Source organism: Stigmatopora argus, chromosome 10 (assembly GCF_051989625.1).
Source record: "Stigmatopora argus isolate UIUO_Sarg chromosome 10, RoL_Sarg_1.0, whole genome shotgun sequence".
NCBI lineage: Eukaryota > Metazoa > Chordata > Actinopteri > Syngnathiformes > Syngnathidae > Stigmatopora > Stigmatopora argus.
The window spans coordinates 8830930-8853448 of NC_135396.1; the positions used below are offsets into that span (position 1 = coordinate 8830930).

General features: G+C 40.0%; 1 protein-coding gene across 2 annotated transcripts in view; it reads right to left on the minus strand.

The window, feature by feature from the left end:
• Nucleotides 1–3613: 3613 nt before the first annotated feature.
• Nucleotides 3614–22519, minus strand: part of lrfn1 (leucine rich repeat and fibronectin type III domain containing 1) — a 112989-nt gene continuing 94083 nt past the window's right edge. For both annotated transcript variants that reach the window (XM_077610981.1, XM_077610980.1), the window contains exons 3-5: nt 21689–21798; nt 8290–9679; nt 3614–6201 (exon numbers count right to left, since the gene is read on the minus strand). In XM_077610981.1, the coding sequence (XP_077467107.1) occupies nt 5316–6201; nt 8290–9659 (2256 nt within the window). In that variant the 5' untranslated portion in view covers nt 9660–9679; nt 21689–21798 and the 3' untranslated portion in view covers nt 3614–5315. The remainder of the gene's footprint in view (nt 6202–8289; nt 9680–21688; nt 21799–22519) is intronic.

The following is a 22519-nucleotide window of genomic DNA, read 5'->3' on the forward strand; positions in this document are numbered from 1 at the left end:
CTTTTATAAGTCAATCACATGCCATGTTGCTGGAGGAAATGAAAATAAGTGTTAAAAGTATGAGTGAAGAAGCACGAGTAGGTCAAAAGGCTAAAATGTTCTCCAGTCCAAATTGATGAGAGTGGGCTGTGCTGAGCCCAAAACATGGCAGAAAATACAAATGCGTATTGACAGGCAGGGTTTAAGGTTAAAAGCGAGGCATTTAACAAACACAAGCGGAACGAATGGCGCGCGTCTCTTTTGCCGATAAACAAAAATAGTCTGACTCAAGCTTTTTGAAACGGATAAAGCAGCAATGTGTTCTCGGAAGGATGTGGACTACCTTCACCAAAGGCTCCAATAATCCCAGTGTGAATCAGGGTACACGGTCGATGGGTCGCCGGTGTTTTGGTCGCCGATCTTTTGGTCGCCGGTCTTTTGGTCGCCCGGAAGGTTATTGATAATTACCATTTAAATCGCTGCTCAAATTCCTTAAATACAAACTGCGAATTACTATTTAGTCGTATTTAATTCCCTAGTAATTAGTAGGCTAAAGAAAAGCTCTAAATTTCCCGGACTTTTATTGTTTTTTGTTGGAGAACTTGTTAAGACCCTGACTGACGTACTTTCCTAAGGGGACAACGCATGTACATACAAACTCTTATACACTCACACGTCGGCTCAGTGAAACTGCTCATGGCCATTGTTGGCTTTTATTGATGCATAGACCGTATTGTTTTATCGCCGGTCTTTTGGTCGTCGGTCTTTTGGTCGCCGGTCTTTTAGTCGTCCGTTGTCGCGGTCCGGCCGACCAAAAGACCGCGACCAAAAGACCGCGACCAAAAGACCGGCGACCAATCGACCGCACATGGTGAATCAGCACCAAATTGCTGAAAACCTGTACTGTAAACACACAGCTTTTACTGGTTACTGTTATTATCTATTCACTAATAGGGTATAAAATGAAATGTGTTTTTTAAAGACAAAATGTAACTTGATTGCTAAGCATCCAAACACAATGACATACATTCGAATATTGAATTATCTTCAGCACCCCCAACTCGGTGAGCCTTGTGAGGATAAGCGGTACGGAAAAATCGATGAAGGATTGAGAATTGCCTGTCGTATTTCTGTGAAGGACACCTACAATTGAAATGTCTTCTTCAAAGCAAAATGGCTGACTTCTCGTTTTGTTTCTTTCTGGCTTGGGTTTGTGCCAATTTTCTGCCATTCAGACATCTCGTGTAAAGGAATCTGGATGTAGACACTGAAATGAACAAAGATGATGAATTAACCACACATTAAAAAGACATTGAAACATCCCCAAATGAACAAGCACTTTTTAACTCATTTCATTTCTGCTTCTGATTGGACTCGTCAGACACATTACTGCACATTAAAGATTTAACAAGTGCCTCGGCAGCCTCGCCGGGTCAAGACACATTTTGTGCACCATCAGAAGCAAAAAAAAGCGCTGATGAGACACAAAGCTGCCACTTTATTGAGAAGGGTCAATTTGCCTCGCAAAACCGCAGCCTTTTCCTTGCTAAGCACATTCTTCCGTTGCTTTGAATGAATAATGGCCACAGATAGTGACAGGAAGAATTATCTTTCTGACATGACAGTCAAATCCTCAGAAAACTAATATGCTTACCGGACACTTTATTAGGTACACCACAATAGCCAAATGAGATCTAATACAAGAGTTGTAACAAGTATGACGCTTTACTTGGGATTTATTTTTCGATTGTGGTTTTGAAGGATTATGCACAACCACTTTTTGCAAAGAGGCGTGCAAGCCATGCATTGTGTTTGGGTGTAAATATGAACCCTAATTTACCCACTGTGGAATGATGCTTAAAGGCTTACAGTAGTCCCGTTCAATTTTTCGCTTTCTAGTATCCTACATTTTTATTCATTTCCTCATGAAATAGGCCTTAAAACCCCCCGTCACGAGGACGAACCACGTGACAGGGGGCTTTTAGATGAATTTGATAGTTTTTAGCTAAATTTGATAGTTTGGACTTTGGTACTGCCTTGGTCAATGGAATGGGAACCAAAACAAAAGCTTTTGGTGGGTTAAAAAGTATAAATTGTTATATATATATATATATATATATATATATATATATATATATATATATATATATATATATATATATATATATATATATATATATATATATATATATATATATATATATATATATATATATATAAAAATATACACACACACACACACACACACACACACACACACACACACACACACACACACACACACACACACACACACACACACACACACACACACACACACACACACACACACACACACACACACACACACACACACACACACACACACACACACACACACACACACACACACACACACACACACACACACACACACACACACACACACACACACACACACACACACACACACACACACACACACACACACACACACACACACACACACACACACACACACACACACACACACACACACACACACACACACACACACACACACACACACACACACACACACACACACACACACACACACACACACACACACACACACACACACACACACACACACACACACACACACACACACACACACACACACACACACACACACACACACACACACACACACACACACACACACACACACACACACACACACACACACACACACACACACACACACATACATACATACATACATACATACATACATACATACATACATACATACATACATACATACATACATACATACACATATATATGTATATTTGTGTGTATGTTTGTGCATGTGCATATAGGAGGAGGTGGGTGAGTGGACTCAACAAGCAGGAAAAAAAGAAAAGAAAAGCCATGAGAACTGATCCAGGATCAGTTATCATGGCTGAGCTCTGTCTCCTCCTAGAGCATTAAAAACTAATTGCATCTTGTTAGCCTTATCTAACTCCTCCACTTCATATCCAGTTATTCATGTTCCATGTCGTTCCACACCCTTCCACCGCCTCGTCTTCGTCATCCCTGCCACCGTGGTCAACTCTGCAGCTTTTTACACAGTGTGATTCTTATAAATAGTTATCACTTGATGAAATATTCATACATTCAACTTGATGTGTTAGAGACGGAAACGCGTGAGGCACAAGGACCCATGTTTGACATGCAATTTTCTTCCTTTTCTATACCTACAGCCCCATGTTGGAACCGAAAGATGATTTAATGCAACCCTTGATTTACACGTCCCTATTTTTGACTCAAAATCTCATGTTTGAGAGATAAACCCACATTTGTTACAGGCACATATTGGATACCCCTATCCCTGAAAGACTCGCTCATCTCATGTTTGTCCCACATTCATATTTTGTCTCACCCCAATTTGACAGAGCACTGTCCCAATTTTGTTACATACACACACTAAAAAAACCCGACCAATTTGTGACACCTATATTTGAACCTCAGACTGATTTTTGGCACGTTTGATCGGTCCACCCGGCGGTATGCAATCACAAAGAGCTGTATTTGACAAATATTTTCTCTATGGAAACATGTTTGATTCTGCAACCCAACATGCAACCATACATCACATATATAGAGATGTGTGATGACACAGGTTTTTAATGTAAAAACTTGCAGCCAACACCCAAATGCTTTGTAAAAAGTCATGTGACATTCTGACTTACTTTACATAGTTAGTACACATACACCAAATGTTTGAATATATTTATATAGGTCTTCTTTTGTTCTTTGTACTTCTCTTTCTGATCTAGACCAGCCAGATAGGTTAATATTATACAGTCACATCTGGAGCTATTTCACACCATCTAGTCCAATGGGAAGTGAGAAAGACTCCTGTCACTGTAAAGAAATGTGTAAAATTCAGCTTTTTTGTAGTTGTTGTTCCATTTAAATTATTACTCTGGTCTTGATACATGTCCTTGTATCTTCGTGTCTTATGTGCACAAGTTTTTTTCTTTTTTGTGTGTGTGTTACTGTCCGCTGTATATTGCGCTTTTTTCTTCTTTTTTGAACAATCAAAGAAAATACACATACAAACCTCACGGACGGTTATGAACAAACAAATAGTCAAAGAAAGGACGGAGGGATTTCCCCCCCCTAGAATGGTGAGCAGCATCCTCCATTCGTACTTTTTTGTTCACTTCTGAGAATTAAGGCACTGCTGCGTTAAAGAAACAACATGGACCGATAATCTGTGTATCATTCGTCTTTTTTTCGCCTATTTTCAACTGTTTCAACAAATAAAAACAGAAAACGTGGCTGATTATTTGGTTGCTTTTTTCCCCCTCAAGATGTAAATTTAGGGCAGGAGAACAATTTTAATTGAGAGAGCTACGATGTTGTATATATATATATGTTGATACTTATATTGGCTTGGGATGTAAACAGTGACAGTTTGGGCTGTCAATAATGTTGCTGTCTTAGCATTGTACTTTGTTATTGTTTGGGTTCCGTCGAATAGGGAACCACTGGATGTCGGAGTTTTACTGTGCAAGTTTAAAAAATATAAAATAAAATACACTTGGTTAGCCAGAAGCAAAGTTGACCTTGTGTGCTTTTCGGTGTTAAAAACAGAAAAACAAAAAAGTAATCCTTAGTTCATATTTCTACTTTTCGATTACCAATTTAAAATACTATATTTATTAGAGTAGAACGCGCAAAATTGTACCAAAAAACTGAAACAAAAAACTGAAACAAAGTTCGGGTGCGCGCTATACACGAATCCCGGTGAAACACTGCCCTTCACCGGTGAAAAAGTCCCCTCAACAGACGTTATTTTGGGAGACGTACAACCTGTCTTTGTCCACCAAATGGGACGTGAGAGCCCGTCCTATTGGCCGGTGCTCACACTTGAAAAAACTCAAGAAGAATGGAATCAATTGTGAGTCTGATGATGATGAATCAGACTTTGAAAAAATATAAATATTAAGATGACGATTTAGACGAAGGATTTAAAAATGTAAATTCCATTTGAGAATTGTGTTCATACTGGTAGGTTGTTTTACCAGGTTTCCGTACCATATGTTGCAAATAATTGTTTTGTCATGGCGATATGTGTTCAACATTTGCCAGTTACCAGTACCCGTGCAATCCTTGGTGTGAACTGAGAAAAAGTAAATTAAAAAAACATACCAATTTTTAGTCACAAATTATGGGTGCGCGTTATACTTGAATAAATACGGTAAGAATGAATGATCACGGATTACCCACAAACCTTTGTAAAATGGCGAGGTGGGAATAGGGGCTGATGTCATTTTTTGTAATATTAGTGGCATGTTCGCTCACACGGTGCTTTCCAGCATCCACTCGGTGCTGCTGAACGTCACCTTGCGATTGGCTAGGGGCGACGACTCTGTGTCCAGCTGGTTGGTGGAGCGGTGCCACTTTGTCCTGGCGCGTCGTGGGTAACTGTGGCTCTGAAATATGGAGTAGTCCCCCCCATCGAAAGAGAACCTGTGCCGAGTTCGTGCCAGTTCATTGGGCATCAGCAACCCCGTGTTGGCTAGAGCGCCCTTTTTGTCCAGGAATCGCGGCGCCTCTGTGCTGCTGGCATTTGGACCGATGAGGCACAGGGACATGGTGGAGCCCATCAGGCTGCTGTCCGTTTGAGTGTCATTCTGCGTGTCCTCTGGCGGTAGGCTGGTCCTTCGCTTGGTCGGCGGAGGCAGCTCCACCTCTAAGACGGCAGCGGATGCCACGACAGCTTTGGCGTCCTCCTTCTCTTCGTTATCCGTCTTCAGGACGAGAGCCATGCACTCCTTGGATCCATCACGGTGGCCTTCATCCGAAGGCTCCCCGGACATAGAGCGGTGCATTCGCCGGTGGCTGCCGTTAGGCTCCGAGCGGACGCCCGGGCCCGTCTTGACCTTGACCTGTTCGGGACCGCCGTAAGCTTTGTAGCGGATCATGAGGATGACGATAAACACCAGGACGGACGCCACGATGATGCCGCCGATGATGATGATCATGGTGCCTCCCAGGAACTGGCTGTGCATGAAGCGGCACTGGCTAACCTCGCTAGCCGTGTGGAACTGGATGCAGCCCACGACGCGCGTGGCCGTCAGCGACGTGACGCCGTCGTCGTACACAGCCAGCACGCACAGGTCATATTCACGGCCGGCAGCCAGGTCGTTAATCAGGAAATCCTTGTTACTGGGTGGGATCATCCTGAAAGGAAGACCGAAACAAAATTAGTTTCTTCTTCTGTGTGCCTTTGGTTTGGGTGAACAACTGTTTGGTGAATTATAAAATATCTTTTTTATTTTTTTTTATATTTATGAATAGTAGTCATTAATTTTTTCTGCCTGTTATATGTCGTGTCGTGAACTTTCCTTTTTGTTTGACAGTGTTCATTGTGACTAACGGCTCTCTATTTAACAAATGAAGAGCCTCTTCAAATTATTAGGAGAGCCTTTTACCTGGATAATTGACTCCTAATTGGATAGACACCTGCACTTCCATCCTATCAAATTCAATGTTGGAAGAAAATGATATACGATCAAAGCCACTGATTCATTGAACAAACAAAAATAGTTTTAGGCTGTTGATCATTTAACATTGAGAGGGGTGAGCATTATGTTGTAATTGTCTCGGTCGGGTTGAACCTGGATCTAAATTTCGTTGCACTTGTGTTATGACAAATAAATAAACTCTCTTGAGTATGAATGGGTGTTTGTTTACATGTGTTGTTCAAAACGCCTCAGCGCTTTACACTGACTAAATAAGATGACTCATTTCCAATGCTAAAACTCAACAGTGGGTGCTTTAATATTTTATCATGTGGAATACATAAATCCTGAAATAGATGCAAAAACCTGTGATTCTGCTTAGTGCGTCACACAGTGAATCATAGCATATTTTACAGTATGTATAAAGGAATCTTAAGACATTATGCTATTCTGTACTATGGTCCAACAATTTATCTGAGCAATAACAATGTAATGTATTCAAATGTAATTTCATGTGTTGTAAATGTATCCACCAAACAATGAAGTGTATATGAATATCCAATATTTAAATGAATGTAAATATATGTAAATTTGTATATTCCAGGCATAAGAAAAGCACATTTATCAGAATTAACCGAACATCTTTATGGGAATGTTTCCTTTCCTTTCACTGCTTAAAAAAGGTTTTCAATATTTCTAAATTCAATGATGTTTTTATTATTCATAGTGATCACATTAGCATTACAAAAAGAGCTCTCAGTTCTTAGGGTCCCTTACAATTTTAACTATTAAAAAAAACTGCTTTCAAATGTTGCCCTCCCTCTTTTTTGATCATTTCTTCCTGTCATATGCAACAGGAATCATTTTATGAATTCCTTTTTCATGTCTAAATCTTACTAAGTCTCAAATGCGTAATAGGTTATTTTCTCACCTCCAACAAATAAATGACTTCAGTCATTGCTGCAACCAAGTCTTAAATCAGCCCACCGCTTGTAATCACACTGTGTTGCAGCAAATTAATGATGGCCTATTGCCATGAGAGAGGCAGAGTGCGCACAGTGAAATGTGCTATTGTTATTTATTGTCGTGTAATGTTCCTGGAAAAAGGCCCTTTATTGCACTGAGCTGCAGGCTAAACACAGACCTGAACAGACTTCAACTCAACCAGCTTCTGCATGTGACTTTTCTCAAAACCTTCAAGTCATGAAGATGAAAACTTGGACTTTGATCTAAGCTCATCTTTTGCAGCGACTGATCAAAAGGTTACATTCACACCGCAAGGCATGACGCGCGATTCCTCCCTGTTTTTTAATCAATTACAAATTTGTTGTGTGTGTGCAGTGTTTATTCAAATACTGCGAGGTCTCGGCCTACACACACTTGGGTCAACTTTTGAGGATTTTAAGCAACCAGAGACACTTTTTAAACCTGATAACTTCATGCGCTTCAAGAAGGAAAAGGTATGGTATGGTCCATTTCTCGTTAGTGTCTGTTATTTTTCTGTTGTTGATAAACAGTGGTGACCTACAGTCACTTGTTGATGACTTTTGAGTCGCATTCATGCAGATACACGTCAGTGCTAATTATCGGATAGACATTTGATTTTTTTCGGCATACAAAGTGAACCCTTGCTCTCAGAACTGCGAGGCAAACGTGCTAACCGCTCTTCCACCGCTCCACCTCATTTTGTACTTTTTTGTTGCATTTTTGCACCAAACCCCGCATTTGCTGCCTCCTCATTGTCTCATTGTGCATTTTTTTCAAAGGACTCTTTGACATGGCAAGGCTATATTGGCACTTGACTTACCTGTATACCAGGGTGTCGTCTGCGGTGCTGTTGTACTGTATTTGGTACATTCTGATTCCGGGGATGTGACGCTCAGATGGCCAACGGATTACAGCAGATGACGAACTCAGATCAGTGACTACAACCCTTCTGCCCTGCCTGTCCTTGGTGTCGTTGCCAGACTTGGACGAGGTGGTGATGTCCGACAGCCCTGGGTCTTCTCGCATGTGGCCGGTGTTGTTAACGAACAGCGGCAAGGGGATCATGTTGATTTCCACAGCGGCCGTGGCGATGCCCGCCGCATTGGAGGCTACACAGTTGAAAGCTCCACTGTCCTTAAGTGTGGTGATCAGAATGTCAAGGGTTCCGTTTTCATACAGGACGGTTCGGGTGCTGTTGTGAACCAGCTTGCCATCTGGTGAACGCCAGTGGATCTCTGGGTCAGGATCACCCAATGCCTTGCACTTGAGGGTGACACCCTGCCCTTCCATCACGTGGGGCTTGGTGGCATGATATTTTGTGATTAATGGTGGTTCACAGATGAACTCCTCTTCTTGTATGGACCAGAAATACTTGTCCATGAGGTGGTCAGGCGAGGCGCAAGTTTCCAGATCGTCTTCACGGGTCAGCCTGCGAAGCCAGAGCAGCTCGCAGTTGCAGTGAAGCGGGTTCCCTCCAAAGCTGACAGCCAGCGTGGAGGAGCTGGAGCCCTTGGTGTCGGAGAGTACCTGAGCATGCTGGAACAGGCTATCGGGCGGTAGCTTCTGCAACCGATTTGACGTCATGTCGAGCCGGACCAACTTGGTGAGTAGTGTGAAGGTACCTGCTCCGATGTGGTCAATCAGGTTGTGGTCCAACGTGAGCGTGTTTATGTTAGTCATCCGTGCTATGGCTTCCCAGGGCAATGTGCGCAGGTTGTTGTTGGACAAATCCAGATCCTCAATGGTGGCGACAAACTCATCAAAGGAAGTGGCGGCTACTTGGTGAATCTGGTTGTTCCCAAGGATAAGGTGCCGAAGGTTATTGAGGCCTTTGAAATGGTCACTTCTGATCGCACTCAGGCGGTTGCCGTCCATGTGTAGTGCTCGCAGCGAGCGTAGGCCGAAGAAAGCCTGAGGGGTGATCTGGCTAATGGTGTTGCGGGACAAAGTCAGGTGCACCAGGCTGGTCATATTGAAGAAATCCTTTTTACGGATGACCGTGATGAAGTTGTCAGTGAGCCGCAGTTCCACTGTCTTGCGGTCAATGGTGGGCGGGACAAACAGGAGGCCTGTCTTGGCGCAAAGGAGCGTCAGGGTGGGAGACAGATGCTGACAGATGCACCGGCCGGGGCAACTGTAGCCCTTCACCAGGGTACCACACAGCAGCACACACAGAATAAGCCGCTCCATTCTCACTCGCGTTCCTGATCCTGCACATGGAGAGGGAAACAAAATGGGATGAATAAAGTGCATCATGTGATCCCGCTGCTGCTCCACAACCCCTACTCCTGGCTAAGAAAGTATCAAAGTATCAATGTGAACTGAAATTAGTTCTTCAGAAATAATGACACCTGCTATGATGAAAGGCTGAAAGGCTGCAGGAACACTATAATAAAAACATATCTGTGGAACCTTATAGAAAGAAAATAACAGCATGCTTTGTACATGAAGCATATACTTTTGTAAATACTTGCAAAGCATACATTTCTGTCAGCATATACATTTTCATCATATAACAAGGCTTTTAACTTTCTATTCCATAGTAAGATTGAGAAGTAAAGGTCACTAGTCAGAAATCTGTGAAACTTTTTCACATTCATTAGGTATCAGAGAGAAAAAAAAACATTGCTGCAAGACAAATCCAGACTGCTCCCAATTATAGGGTTAGCATAAAGTTCATTACAAGTCATAGTGTGAAAGGTAGTAGTTCAGATTGTTGAGCAAATCTTTGATTCTGGTGTGGCATTAGGGTTTACACAGGTGTATACATCTGGGCAACCATGGTTTAGCACGTCATGAAATGGTTCAGTATTAGATTTGTGCAAAACTAGGCAACAAATGGTAAGGGCTAGGAGTAGTGGTTACCAACTAGGATTAGGGATATGGCTTTAGTATATTGCTTGGGAATTTGTGACAAAAAGGCTTGTGGTGATTTGGACTCTCTCTAATGGATGCTTTCAGATAATTCCTTTTTGAGGAAACTCTGATGCTCTGATTTCTATTTAGAGCTATTGATTTTAGTCTCGGGGAGAACCTGCCTGTAGTGACAAGCGGAAAATGTGATCCTGGGTGGGAGCAAATTGAAGAGGCCCCGGTGGTAGACAAACATGGATGTTGTTGCCAGCCACTATCAACCCCCCTTGGCATCCGTCATTGCTGCAAACGACTAAAGCTTCATTGGGAATGAAGACCGTGTGTTAGCATCAATCAAATGAAGCAATGAAAACTGACTTTCCATTTGTGGGCCAAGGACCTCTACACACTCCCAGCAGCACCCTTTTCACTACCCACAACTGACCATGTGAGTTCCAACATGTCAATCAAACGTAAGATGCCAACAGCCATAATTAATATGTCATGGCAAATTCATCCTATTTAGATCAAAGGCATTGGAACACACTGCTAAAGGCGAGACAGTATTTTTTTTTTCTATTTTCTGATTCAATAAAGTTCACCTAATTACCTCCTCTCCTTATCCTTCAGTATCCCCTTCTCACATGTTATCCCCTTAGTAAGAGTAGTCATTGATTAGTAAAGCTTTTTTCATTACATGTTTTCATTAGTTAGCATCTATATTGAATAGTGTTTTTGTATCACGAGTCCTCTTTGTTGTGTCTCTTTCTATCCCGCAATACATCTTTTCTTCAGCTCAATTACGTGACCCATCAATACAATTTGAACAACTACAAGAGCAGTACACCAAAATCCTATGTGGCATATTAAAACACAGATTTACCATTCTCTATATCTAAATGTTACCGACTCTAGAACACAATATTTTGTTTACTATTCTTTTAATTGATCATAGTGATTTGTCACACTTTATTTTCAAAAAGTCCACATAAAGGACCGCTATATCGATCCAGCCTATATCGGTCAACCTTTAATTTATTTATAAAGCACACCTCTTCACTCCTGTCACAAATGTCTACTTCAATAGGGAAGGGAGAAGAAACATTGTTGATAAGAGGGAGAGAAAAAAAAATGCCACCCACGCTTGTTCGTTAGCAGCAATGGGTCAGATCTTGTTGGGTTGCGTTCGCATTCACACGGTAACTAGGACACAAAGCGTGTGCTTTCTCCCAACGAGCATTGCTGCCTGAGTGTTTCCTGCCAGACTGCCAAGGATACTCTATTGATCTTTCACCATTTCAGGGAGGGAAGGAGTAGCAGTGGAGGGACTTCGTTACCAAGGCAACTCGGGGTGTTAAATGTAGGTCTTTGAATTTAATTAAGAAGATGCTGAGCTTCCATTTGAATCTGCTGGTGGTAATGTATAGCAAACTATTTTTAGAAATTGTAAGCAGACCGGCAGTGTATTGCTCATCTCTTTTTGATATATGGATTTTTCATTAAGAAAGGAAAGAAAAATAGGATGCGATAATTTAGGAAAAAGAAAACACAAAAAGAGTCCCAACATATGTGTTGAGAATACTCCCAAACTCTCCTGTGAAGAACCTTTGGAGAATTCAACTTTGAGGGCACTGCTGTACAAATAACGCTCACTATTTGCCTGGAGCCACATTTGCACCTTCTGCCGAGTGCATTTTCCACCACATTTATTAACCAACATTTCCCCATGAACACACTGGAAAATAAGCGTGAAAGTCTAAGAGGTGAGTGTGATTTTCACAGGGAAGTGTTGGGATGTGAACCCTCAAAGCCAACAAACATTGCTGACAAGTCCACAGAGCCTTCGCCGGCATCTGTCACTGCTGCTTCCTCACAGAAGGTTGGATTTCTTGGAGCGGCACCACCTTTTTGCCATCATTACTTTAATGAAGCATGTTTACACGTGACATAATTGGCGGACTGCCCTTGTTTCTGGTTATTACTCATTTTAAAAAGATTTGGATATACCAATTGCGAGGAAATGTGTGTGAAAAAAATTGTATTTAAAACTATGACATTTTTTATATCATGTTAGATGGATTTTCCATGATTTTTTTAATTAACTTTTTGTTGTGCGATGTTTTTCTTTTGAATTGGTTGTTTTTCTTCAATAGAGGCTGCTTTTGTATATTAGCTTTTAGTATTTTAAGGCACAATATGTCTGCTAAATTTCTGCACCATGTCTGATTCGAACATGTATATGTTCATTAATATGTATTTTCCCTTTAGGAAATAAATCAAACTCAACAAAACAAGCATGTACAGGTAAACATACAGAACGTGCTTTACATATGAAGTGGCAATAAGTGCTTGGCAAGTGGGAAACAATGAGGATAAATTATCACTACCTGTGTGTGTATGTGTGCTTTTGTCTTTAACAGCTCGCGAGGATGAAATGCCGCTACGAAGTGCTTGTGGTCTTAAGAGACGCTGGCAGAAAACACGCGTTCCGTGTCTGATAATACATGCCTGGGCGTCTTGTTATCTGCGTCTATTGTACTTAACACATTCATATTTTTAAATAAAGGAAAGGAAAAAGACCAAAAAAAGAAGAAGCTGAACTAAAACTGTGCTTCAAACGCAACTCATGGTAAGAAATTAATCAGGGCATTCAATAGGAAAAAATATTTTTTTTAAATAATACATATATACATGTAAGTCTATACATAAGAATTGGACTATTTTTGTCATGCATTTGTACTGCTGCATTTTTAAACACATGGCATAGGACCAGGTTGCAAATTTAATTTCACAGCTCCAACAGTCAATCTTTGTCTGGGAATGTATTTGCTAAACCCACGTGTACATAATGCTGTGGATTTTGTTCACAATGCACCTACAACGAAGATATAAAGGCATGTCACGGCGTTAAAATCCTGTGATCATTTCTTGGGGCTATTTATATGTACTCATGCTCGTACATCTATATATATTATCTCATGAGATCTAAAACAAGACCAACTAATTGAGGCTGTGCAAGGTAATATGCTCACACGTATCATAACATCATATTAACTTTGTTTTTTGTTTAATATTTTCTGTGGCTATAGCTTTTTCAAATATTTTGCTGCTGTCGTGTGGCGAAATGAAAGGAAAGTTAACATAATTAAAGTAAAACTTTCCCGGCTTGCACAGAGACATTCTTTACTTAACGAGATGAGATTGCCTTTTATTCATGATAACTGTCAACAACAGAATGACACAATCAGAAATCCATTATTAATTTTGGTGAGGCACACTTGGCTAACTATAGACACTCACAAAAACACGACAAAATACGTTTCACAACTACTGAAAGTGATTCAGTCAACTGCTGTAATAATAAAACATGTTTATGTTAACATAAATGTTTTCATATATATCCATCTCCACCGCTTGTGATCAAATGCAATCCTAAACTGTTCGTCCAACCATATTTCGCGCTTCCCACTCATTGTCAATGAGCATTGCAGTCCTATTTCGTCATAAGAAGTTTCAATAATGCAAAATGTACTGCAGGTTACAGCTCAGCCAGTTTTGAATGTGACATTGAGCACTCTGCAGTATAGAAAATTAATACTTCTCACAGACAAACAACACACTACGGATTCTCCGTCGGACATGACATTGTCAGCATAAACAGCAATTAAACGGTACAGACGTCGAACTCTGCTCTGCCCTGGTGTGAACCCCTCGCGTCAGGAGGGAGGCCTAATTATTGACAGCTCCGCTCCGTCCTCAGCAAATCCCACTGGAAGTTTGCGAGGCCTGAGTCATTTCTGACTTCGTCTCATTACAATGGGTCGAGGAAAGGCAGGAAAAGAGGTTGTTTCATTTGCATACTGTATTGTAATCACGTCAATATGAAAAAAATGCGGCCCACATTTGCAATTAAGTCTATCAATGAGACACTTAACCTTGGAACCTTTGATAACCGTCTTTTCCTGACACACGGCAGAGAAGTTATTGAATATAAATGCGACCAATTAATTGGCCGCCAGTACTTTTTAATTGCGGTACCCTCCTTTCACAATTAAGGCACTCATAATTAACCTGATAAATTACGTTGGTGCAAGAAAGTGGAAAGAGGTGACACTTGGGCCAAAAATGTAGCTGCAGAATAATTCTCATGCTGCCTAAATGGGTTTCCTATGAGGGCAGGGGGCTTCTTCTATTAGGTGTACTGTATACAATATGTGGATGTTTATATATTGTATGTACCGCACTGCAGTATTTTTGCATTAAGAATATGAGAGTGATTGCTAGACTTGCTTCAGAAACTACACAAAGGTTTTTCAGTGTTACTACATACCATAATTGTCCAAGCTTCGGCTGTCTTTGTATCTAAATATAACTCAGATTTGTTCTTTTTTTAAAGTATTTAAGTCACTCCTTATGTGCAAACCGTCTTTTAGCCTATAAGTGTTATTAGGTAGAATTGGATGTTAAAATGCGTGTCTTTTTTCCCGTTTTTAACTTTTAGAAAGCAGTCAACGCGGTTTCATTTGATATTGTTTTCTATTTCGATCTATTGCAGAGTTGAATATTTGTTTAATCTATATTAGTGTAGCTATATATGCTCTGCTTTTGACTGGAGACTAGTCCAAGGTGTGCCCCACTTTTGGCTCAAATTCACAAGTCAACCACGACCCCAATGAGAACAAGAACTGTAAAAAAGTGCTATTTCATATGCATAAACCAATAGGCCCAAAATATAATTAAGGAGCTACTACAGTTTAAAATATGTTAATGGAGAAATAAATGAATTACAATAATCTTCTTTTCTGCAGTCAGATGATTTGAACAAGTCACCTGTCTTCTCAGTCATTTCCAAATATCTCTCTGTATGTGAAGTATGCCTATGTAATCAAGCTTAAATAATGTCGATTTGCATGCTAATGAGCTCACTCTGGCATGTGAACCTGATTTCAAGGAGTCTCATATCAGCAGGCACAAATTTCAATTCTGCTCAAACCACCCATGTGGGTCATAAGAGATGTACTAGGCAAAATGTATGATGATTAGATATGTTGTTGTTCCAGCCAGGCCAGTCCACTTTTATGCTCAAATTGCCTTCCCAGCTGAGACCAAACGGTCATATAATGAAATGGCAGGCTTTTCCCATAATGATGAATAGGTAAAATTACCTGTCATGCACCATTAATTTGATCACCAATAGAAAGCATTTATTTTAAAGCTTGTACAATTAGAACGGATACAGCGACTGGTGTTTATTGTGAAAGGTCAGCTAATGCAAACTGACCTGACATAATATAAACATGTCAGACAAATATGAAGACCAGTGAAACCTCAAAGGCTGAACAAGAATTATGTTCTGGTTTAAATACTTTTTTATTCCCTAGGAAAATAAAATGTTACATATTGTAGTGTTGTTAGTCTTGACTATGTATGCAAAATTACGGCAATTCATGAAGTTTTTCCAAATTTAGTGAAATTTATAATATATTTTTTAAAATCATTCTAAATTATTGATTTATCATATATGTAAAAAGGAGCCAAACACTGAACATCTATGAAAATATATAAATTAAATAAACATTTTATGTGTTGATATCAGTAATGTACAAGCATTACCGGAAAATGCAAAGAATCTCACTACTGTACTAAAAAAAATCATATCCATTTCAAATAAAGCTAAAAGTGCATGTAGAAAATTTCCCGAGGAAAGTACGGGATGAATAAAGTTGAATCTAATCAAATCAAATTAAGCGCATTTAATTTTTAGATGGTGTGTCTGTTCACACAGCCCAAGGTTGCACCTATGCATTTTGGTGCTAGAAATGGCCATTGTACATGCAGAGCATTCCTACGCAGTGTCCATTTAATAGACACCATGTCATACTGACATTACATTTTATATATTATAATGTGCACAATGAAGCTGAGTATGACTGACAGCTTCAAAGATGAATTGCCTACTTCCTAAGGGGGTGGGTTTGGGGCAGTGTTAAAAAAAATGAGTGAAAGTGAGAGAGAATGAGAGAGAGATAACAGCAGGCGCTGCTAACAAGGACACAGAGGTACGCTGAATGACATGCGGCTTAGCACATTGCTCATCTCTATTTCTGGCCTGGGTTATTCCCAAAAGCAGTGATAAGAAATGGATGTTATGTTTTTTTTAATCCATCAGATCCAATATATTTTTGTTTCTGCGTGTATTGTTGGTGTTTGTATTTGATCGGTAGATTTGTTTCCCCTTCGGTCTGATATCATTTAATACGATTGTAAATATAAGTTATGATTTATTAACAGTTATTAACACATTGTGAACGCCAACGCGACACAAGGCGTTCTAACAATAAAAAAACCCTAAGCATTTGACATGTAAAAAAATGAATGATCAAATGATGTTCATTTTGTTTTTAGTCTCAACCATGACTTATTTTTACATTAACACTCACTTCACTGTTTCATTGCAACACACACACAAAGACATTATGCTGCAAAACAGGAATCTAATTAACTCCACGCTGGAGACACCATGTTTTTCCATTAGGGACCATGCTGTTCAAATCATGCTTCTCATGCATCATTTTATTTCCCATGTCAAACATAAAGCAAATTTCCAATGTTCTATTTTTTGTAAAGCTTTTGTTACATTCTTAGCCCTCCGTATCCATAGCCAATGGGAATGCACGAAGCATAATCTATTCCAACAATAAAGACCCTCTTAATTGATACAGAGAGGACTGCATGAGGATTATAATGAAATGAAAAATTATATTATTTTCAATTTCGATAACCTCCACTGTGCATGACATCTTTACAATGCTGTACAAGGGGGGTCCGCCTTGAAGGATTATGTTCGCGTCATGTAAATTGAATTAAGATAGAAATTCAGTGGTAAAATTATTTCTGGAAGTTAATTCCGGAAAGGGTTTCGTAACTTGAATTTTTCGTTAATACGAAAAAATGGGTAATATGTTGTGTAGGAAATTGGAAGAATACAAACACTGCCGAAATAATTGCCGAATTTTCTGTCTGACCAAGTGGTGAGCTAAGTTAATTGATTACACAGAAGGAAGTGAACCAGCAGCTAATTATAATCTGTTTCATTTTACCAAAGACTACTTTGACTAAGTCACAAATGACAGGCTGTCAACATATTGGAACTGAAACAACGAGGCCACATCTGCACAAGCTACTGTAAGATGTTCACCATATTAGAGTATGTGATGTGTCAACATTTTAATGATAGAAACTTTCCTTTTTTGCATGGTTTGTTTTTTAGGTCCCAATCGTAGTTTGTCACTTGAAAACACAGCAAGCCATTTATTTTGTCAGGGATGAAGCATCGCGGGTTAATTATGAAGTTATTATTGTGTTGTCGGCTAGCCCATAAATAATTACTTAGATCCCAAGTCGTTTGACAGAAAAGGCATTATCAGAAATGTTCTTTCAATGTCTGTCTCTACCTAATTAGCACGTTTGATGAATTGGCCACAAAATCCAAATTGCAGTCCCCAAAGCAAGGCAGTTAGAGCAAATTCAAGCAGAAATATTGGCGCATCTCACCTAATTCTCTTGGAGCGCCATTTTATTGATCTTTTTTGTTTACTTAGCTCTGCAGGTATACTTTGGAACATTTTTTTAAAAATCTTTAATCAGATATTTATGCAAAATAACAATTGATCAAACATGTTCGTTTCTGAGGTGTGGAAAAACCAAAAAGCAATCATTTAAAATGTTCACAGAAGATTGAAGTTGAGACTTGAACCAAGAGTCTTATGAAGTGTGTAGCAGACATGCTAAATATTCAGTAGTAAAGTACGGCTTTTTTTGTCTTATTTTGATGCTCAAATAAATTTTCAATTAGCGGCCAATCTGGACACTACTTCCAAACAAATTGGAACAATAAAATAACCAATTTCACTAGATTTTGATTGAAATAAACCCTCTCTCATTAAGTGACAAATTCTAAATTGAGAAAGCTGCTCTGCCATTCCATTTCATTTATTTATTTTTTCAGCTTGCACCAGGTGTGTGATCTGCCCGCTCATTACAAACTGGGAAATGAAGGCCTTATAGGCCACTTAGTGAACCTCATAACAAAGCCCATGAATAATAAATAAGCTTGATTAGTTTCAGGTATTCCCGCTGATCAAACACAGCAATAAAACATTAATGCTGAATGAGATGCGGTGGGGTGGTCAGCTGGATATTTTTCTATTTTCTACCATCCGCCCTACGGGCTGTGCTTGCCAACATTACGCCACTTTAAGAGCAACTCTGTCAGTTAATGCTTTACCCAAAGCAGCTCATTGCACTGCCAAGAGAACTTTATGGCATCGCTGCCTCACGCCGCTTCCTCGCCATCACAGTGAGCCAAAGCGAATTACAGTAACAGATTGATCGTCCGTGTCATCTAAGGCTAGGAAAGGGGGGCACGGAGAGAATGAGAGGGCCAACCCATTGGGTGTCTTCCGAATGCACAAAAGGAGATGGCTCTGAACCGGTTGGCTTAAAGATCCTTACGATATTTGACGAAAGATATGCAAAGCATTTCCTTAGTGGAGATCGGGCAAGCTTGTTCTGCTCTGGAGCTGATAGTTATAAATACTGCAGTATTTTAAAACACAAAACATATTCAATGTGACTCCTTGAATTCAAGCTAGCAGGCAAACCATTCTGAGTCCCTTGACAGGAACAAAATAGCCTCATGCTCATCAGGATGAGGATCAAATACTGCAGGTTTCAGTTATTCAGAATCTAAAAATAGACATATATTCTAGCAATTTGAAATCTTAAACAGGTCTTGCTTAATCATGAAATTACAGACGAAAAAAAGGTCAGATTCAAAGAGGTTTTAAAAGCTTCTAGAATCTAGAGCTTGTTCGAAAGCGTGACCGGATGTTTGGTCGCCGGACTTTTGGTCGCCGGACGTTTGGTCGCCGGACGTTTGGTCGCCGCACGTTTGGTCGCCGGACTTTTGGTCGCCGGACGTTTGGTCGCGGGACGTTTGGTCGCCCGGACCCAAAAGTCCGGCGACCAAACGTCCGAGTACTGTTCGAAAGTCCAGGGTCAGTTGCTGTGAAGGCCCACCTCTGCTCTTGAGCCCAATTTTGGGGACCTTCAACAACAGGGTAAATGTGCAAATATTCACACAGAAGTCATAATTCTAAAATGTCTGCTGAAAAATGGCTGCAGTCCTAAAAGAAATGTGCTCCTCATATATGAATCCTACTGTACTTGTTATTAACTGAACTCCACACGAGAGTCTCTTTTTTTCCATCCCTGGGAGGAGAGGTTTGTTTTTAATCAAGTTTTTAAAAAGCTCTGATTATGCTATTTTTAAATGTAAATCTGTTCTTATAAGTCAGCGGCAACTAACGAAAGTGTGCTTGCTGTGAGCTCGCATGTGCTTGATTCGGCATTGCTGCAAGCAGTTGATGTTAAAAGTAAAACATAGGAGTGTGTGCGTGTATGAAACAAATTGCTTTGCTTTATACAAGCACATTAGTTATATATAGAGTACAAGATTACCCTAAGAAGAGAAGCGACTGCAGAACACAAAAATGGAAAAAGTCTGGCTCGAAAAAGGCAGAGCTGAAACGTTGAATACGGAAGGCTAATAACTTGATCCCATTCTCGATGTCTGTAGTGCTATGCTGGAAAGTTGGCCCAACTTTCTACTTATAACAGCCTTTCACGATTACGATAACCATTATTGTGAGCACACAGTCTTGAACTAGAGAGGGATGTTGTGTTGTGGCAGCTCATGCTTGCCAAGACAACCTCGAGATAAACTTGTGATTTGAAACTTTACAATTGCATCAATTGTTTTCCAAACATTAATTGTGGTAAATAGAAAATATTAACTCACTGCTCCACTGCTAACAAGTGTAGCCAAAGTATCACCGTCATTTATGACTCGTAATAAGAACTCTGAAAGGGAATAATGCACCTTGCACCAATTATGATGAAGACACAGCTCCCTCCTGGCCAATGGGAGGCCAGCGGGGGTGTTGGGAGAGCAACTCTATCATGCCAATTATAAAATAAAATACAGGATGCTATAAGTGTACATACGTTTCGAGAGAATTATTAAGACTTTGCGATTCGTAACTGGAATTTCTTCTGCATCATTAGACAAAATGTTCCCATTAAGGCTTTTCGTAAGTAGACGTAACACTGCAAGTCAATAATGATGACCAGTTTGGTCCTAAATACTCAGTGAGAATCTCGGCTAGTTTAAAGGAGACTCTTCTTGGAGTTTATGCATGAAGAGTGAAGATACTTGTCTGAAAAACAATAAAAGGAACAGCAATTATGTCCCACTTAGCAACATGGTCAGGCTAATTAGCCAAGTCCACCATTCCCTTTCAACTGACGCAGAGCAAGTAAGAGCCATCCAACTTCTTTGTTCCTACCACTGAGCAATTTCCTCTCAGCCGCAGCTAGGACGCAAGTTACGACCGCAGTGGGTCAGCAGTAGTCCAAGCAGCCATCTCCCACGGAGAAATTACGAATAACTTTCAAAAAGCAATTCCTTTGATGAAACTAGTGGATACTGTACCACAAAAAAAAACACTGGCAGACAGATGTTGAGGGGGATACAGGTACCCACTACACTTCAGATGTGCACTTTTTTTTTACGTCTGACTGCTCTCTGAAGACACAGCACAGATCATTAACTCCATCCTCTCATGCGCCAACGTTAAATGAACACTCGCCTGCTATATGATGTAAGGCCCAATCGTTAGGTATGGCTGCGCTTGATAGCCCATTTCAACTTCAGAGACTTTACCAGCAACCTTCATGACCCCATATGGCTAACATATTTCATAGTTGTATCAAGAAGTAGTCCATAAAGAAGTCTAAGGTAACACTAGTTAAGACCATTTGAATAAAATGTTACACTACTTACTCAGTGTATATGTAATACATTTAAAATACCTGTGACATTATTTTTTTCTGTTAAAATCTCGCAATTATTGAGCTCATCTTGTAATTTGCACATTTTTCCCACACATTATGCAAAAATACCATTACTAAACTAGAACCTGTGCAGAATATGTTGTCCAATTTAATTCACTCTATAGTAAGCCACAGTTCATATGTAAATAGCCAACCTTTCACATTAAACAGTCAAAAAAATCTGCCTTTTAGGACTTCCTACTAATACCTTGGATGACCCAGCTCGGCACATAAAAATAAAAAAATAATTCTGACCTAATTCTGCACATTCATGGCCTTCCTTTTAATAAATAGCCCCCTCTGATGTGCATATGCTGCAGCAAGAATGTGCTGATGCACCACTGCTAACGCAACACTTTCTGCTAAAGGTTGATGGAGACAGCTGCTGTGAGTCGCCACGATTAACTTACCACAAGTCAAGCTCTGGTCTCCATTGCGGGTATTTCGATTAGCTGGATGTCCACTTCCTCCTTAGGCCAAAGGACGTGAAAGGTGGCTGGGTTTACCAGGAATGCACAATCTTGATGATAGGAACAAACAAAGCAACTATTAGTTGGAAACTCAACATTTGTCATCCATTCCTATAAATAAACTAATTGCAAGGGATCTCCAAAAGAAAGTAAATTCAAAACTATTATAATTTCTCCCTAGTCTGTATCAGGCTCGCAAAATGCTAACTTGAAGTTTATCACATAAAAACATAAAATGCATCCTAATCCAGGAAAAAGTACAGAATTTTATATGATAAATGATTGACTTTAAACGATTAACTTTTGTGTTACAGCGGTTGCCTCTGTCATACTGCACTGATTAGTTTTAATATATAAATCAAGGTTTAAGTTTACTCTGCAGTCAATATCATTAATTAAAAAAGTCAGTTAAATAAGTTCTACATTCCCATTTGAAATTGCAAAGTCTCGTTGGACACATAGTTGAAATATATATTAGGAAATTTCATCTTAGTGCGTCCCCACATTTTATTTTTATTACAGCCATAGGCTTTGATTCTTTTGATTAAGGCACCTAAATCTTCATTTAAGGCAGGGGTGTCAAACCGGTCCTCAAAGGGCCGCAGTGGGTGCAGGTTTTCATTCCAACTCAACAAGAGGATACCTTTTGCAAGTGTAATCAGTTAAAGTCAGGTGCTACTTATTTTAGAAGACACCTGATTGGTTAAAATGTTGGCACTGGATCGGGGGGAACAAAGACCAGGACCCACTGCGGCCCTTGGCGGAATCGGT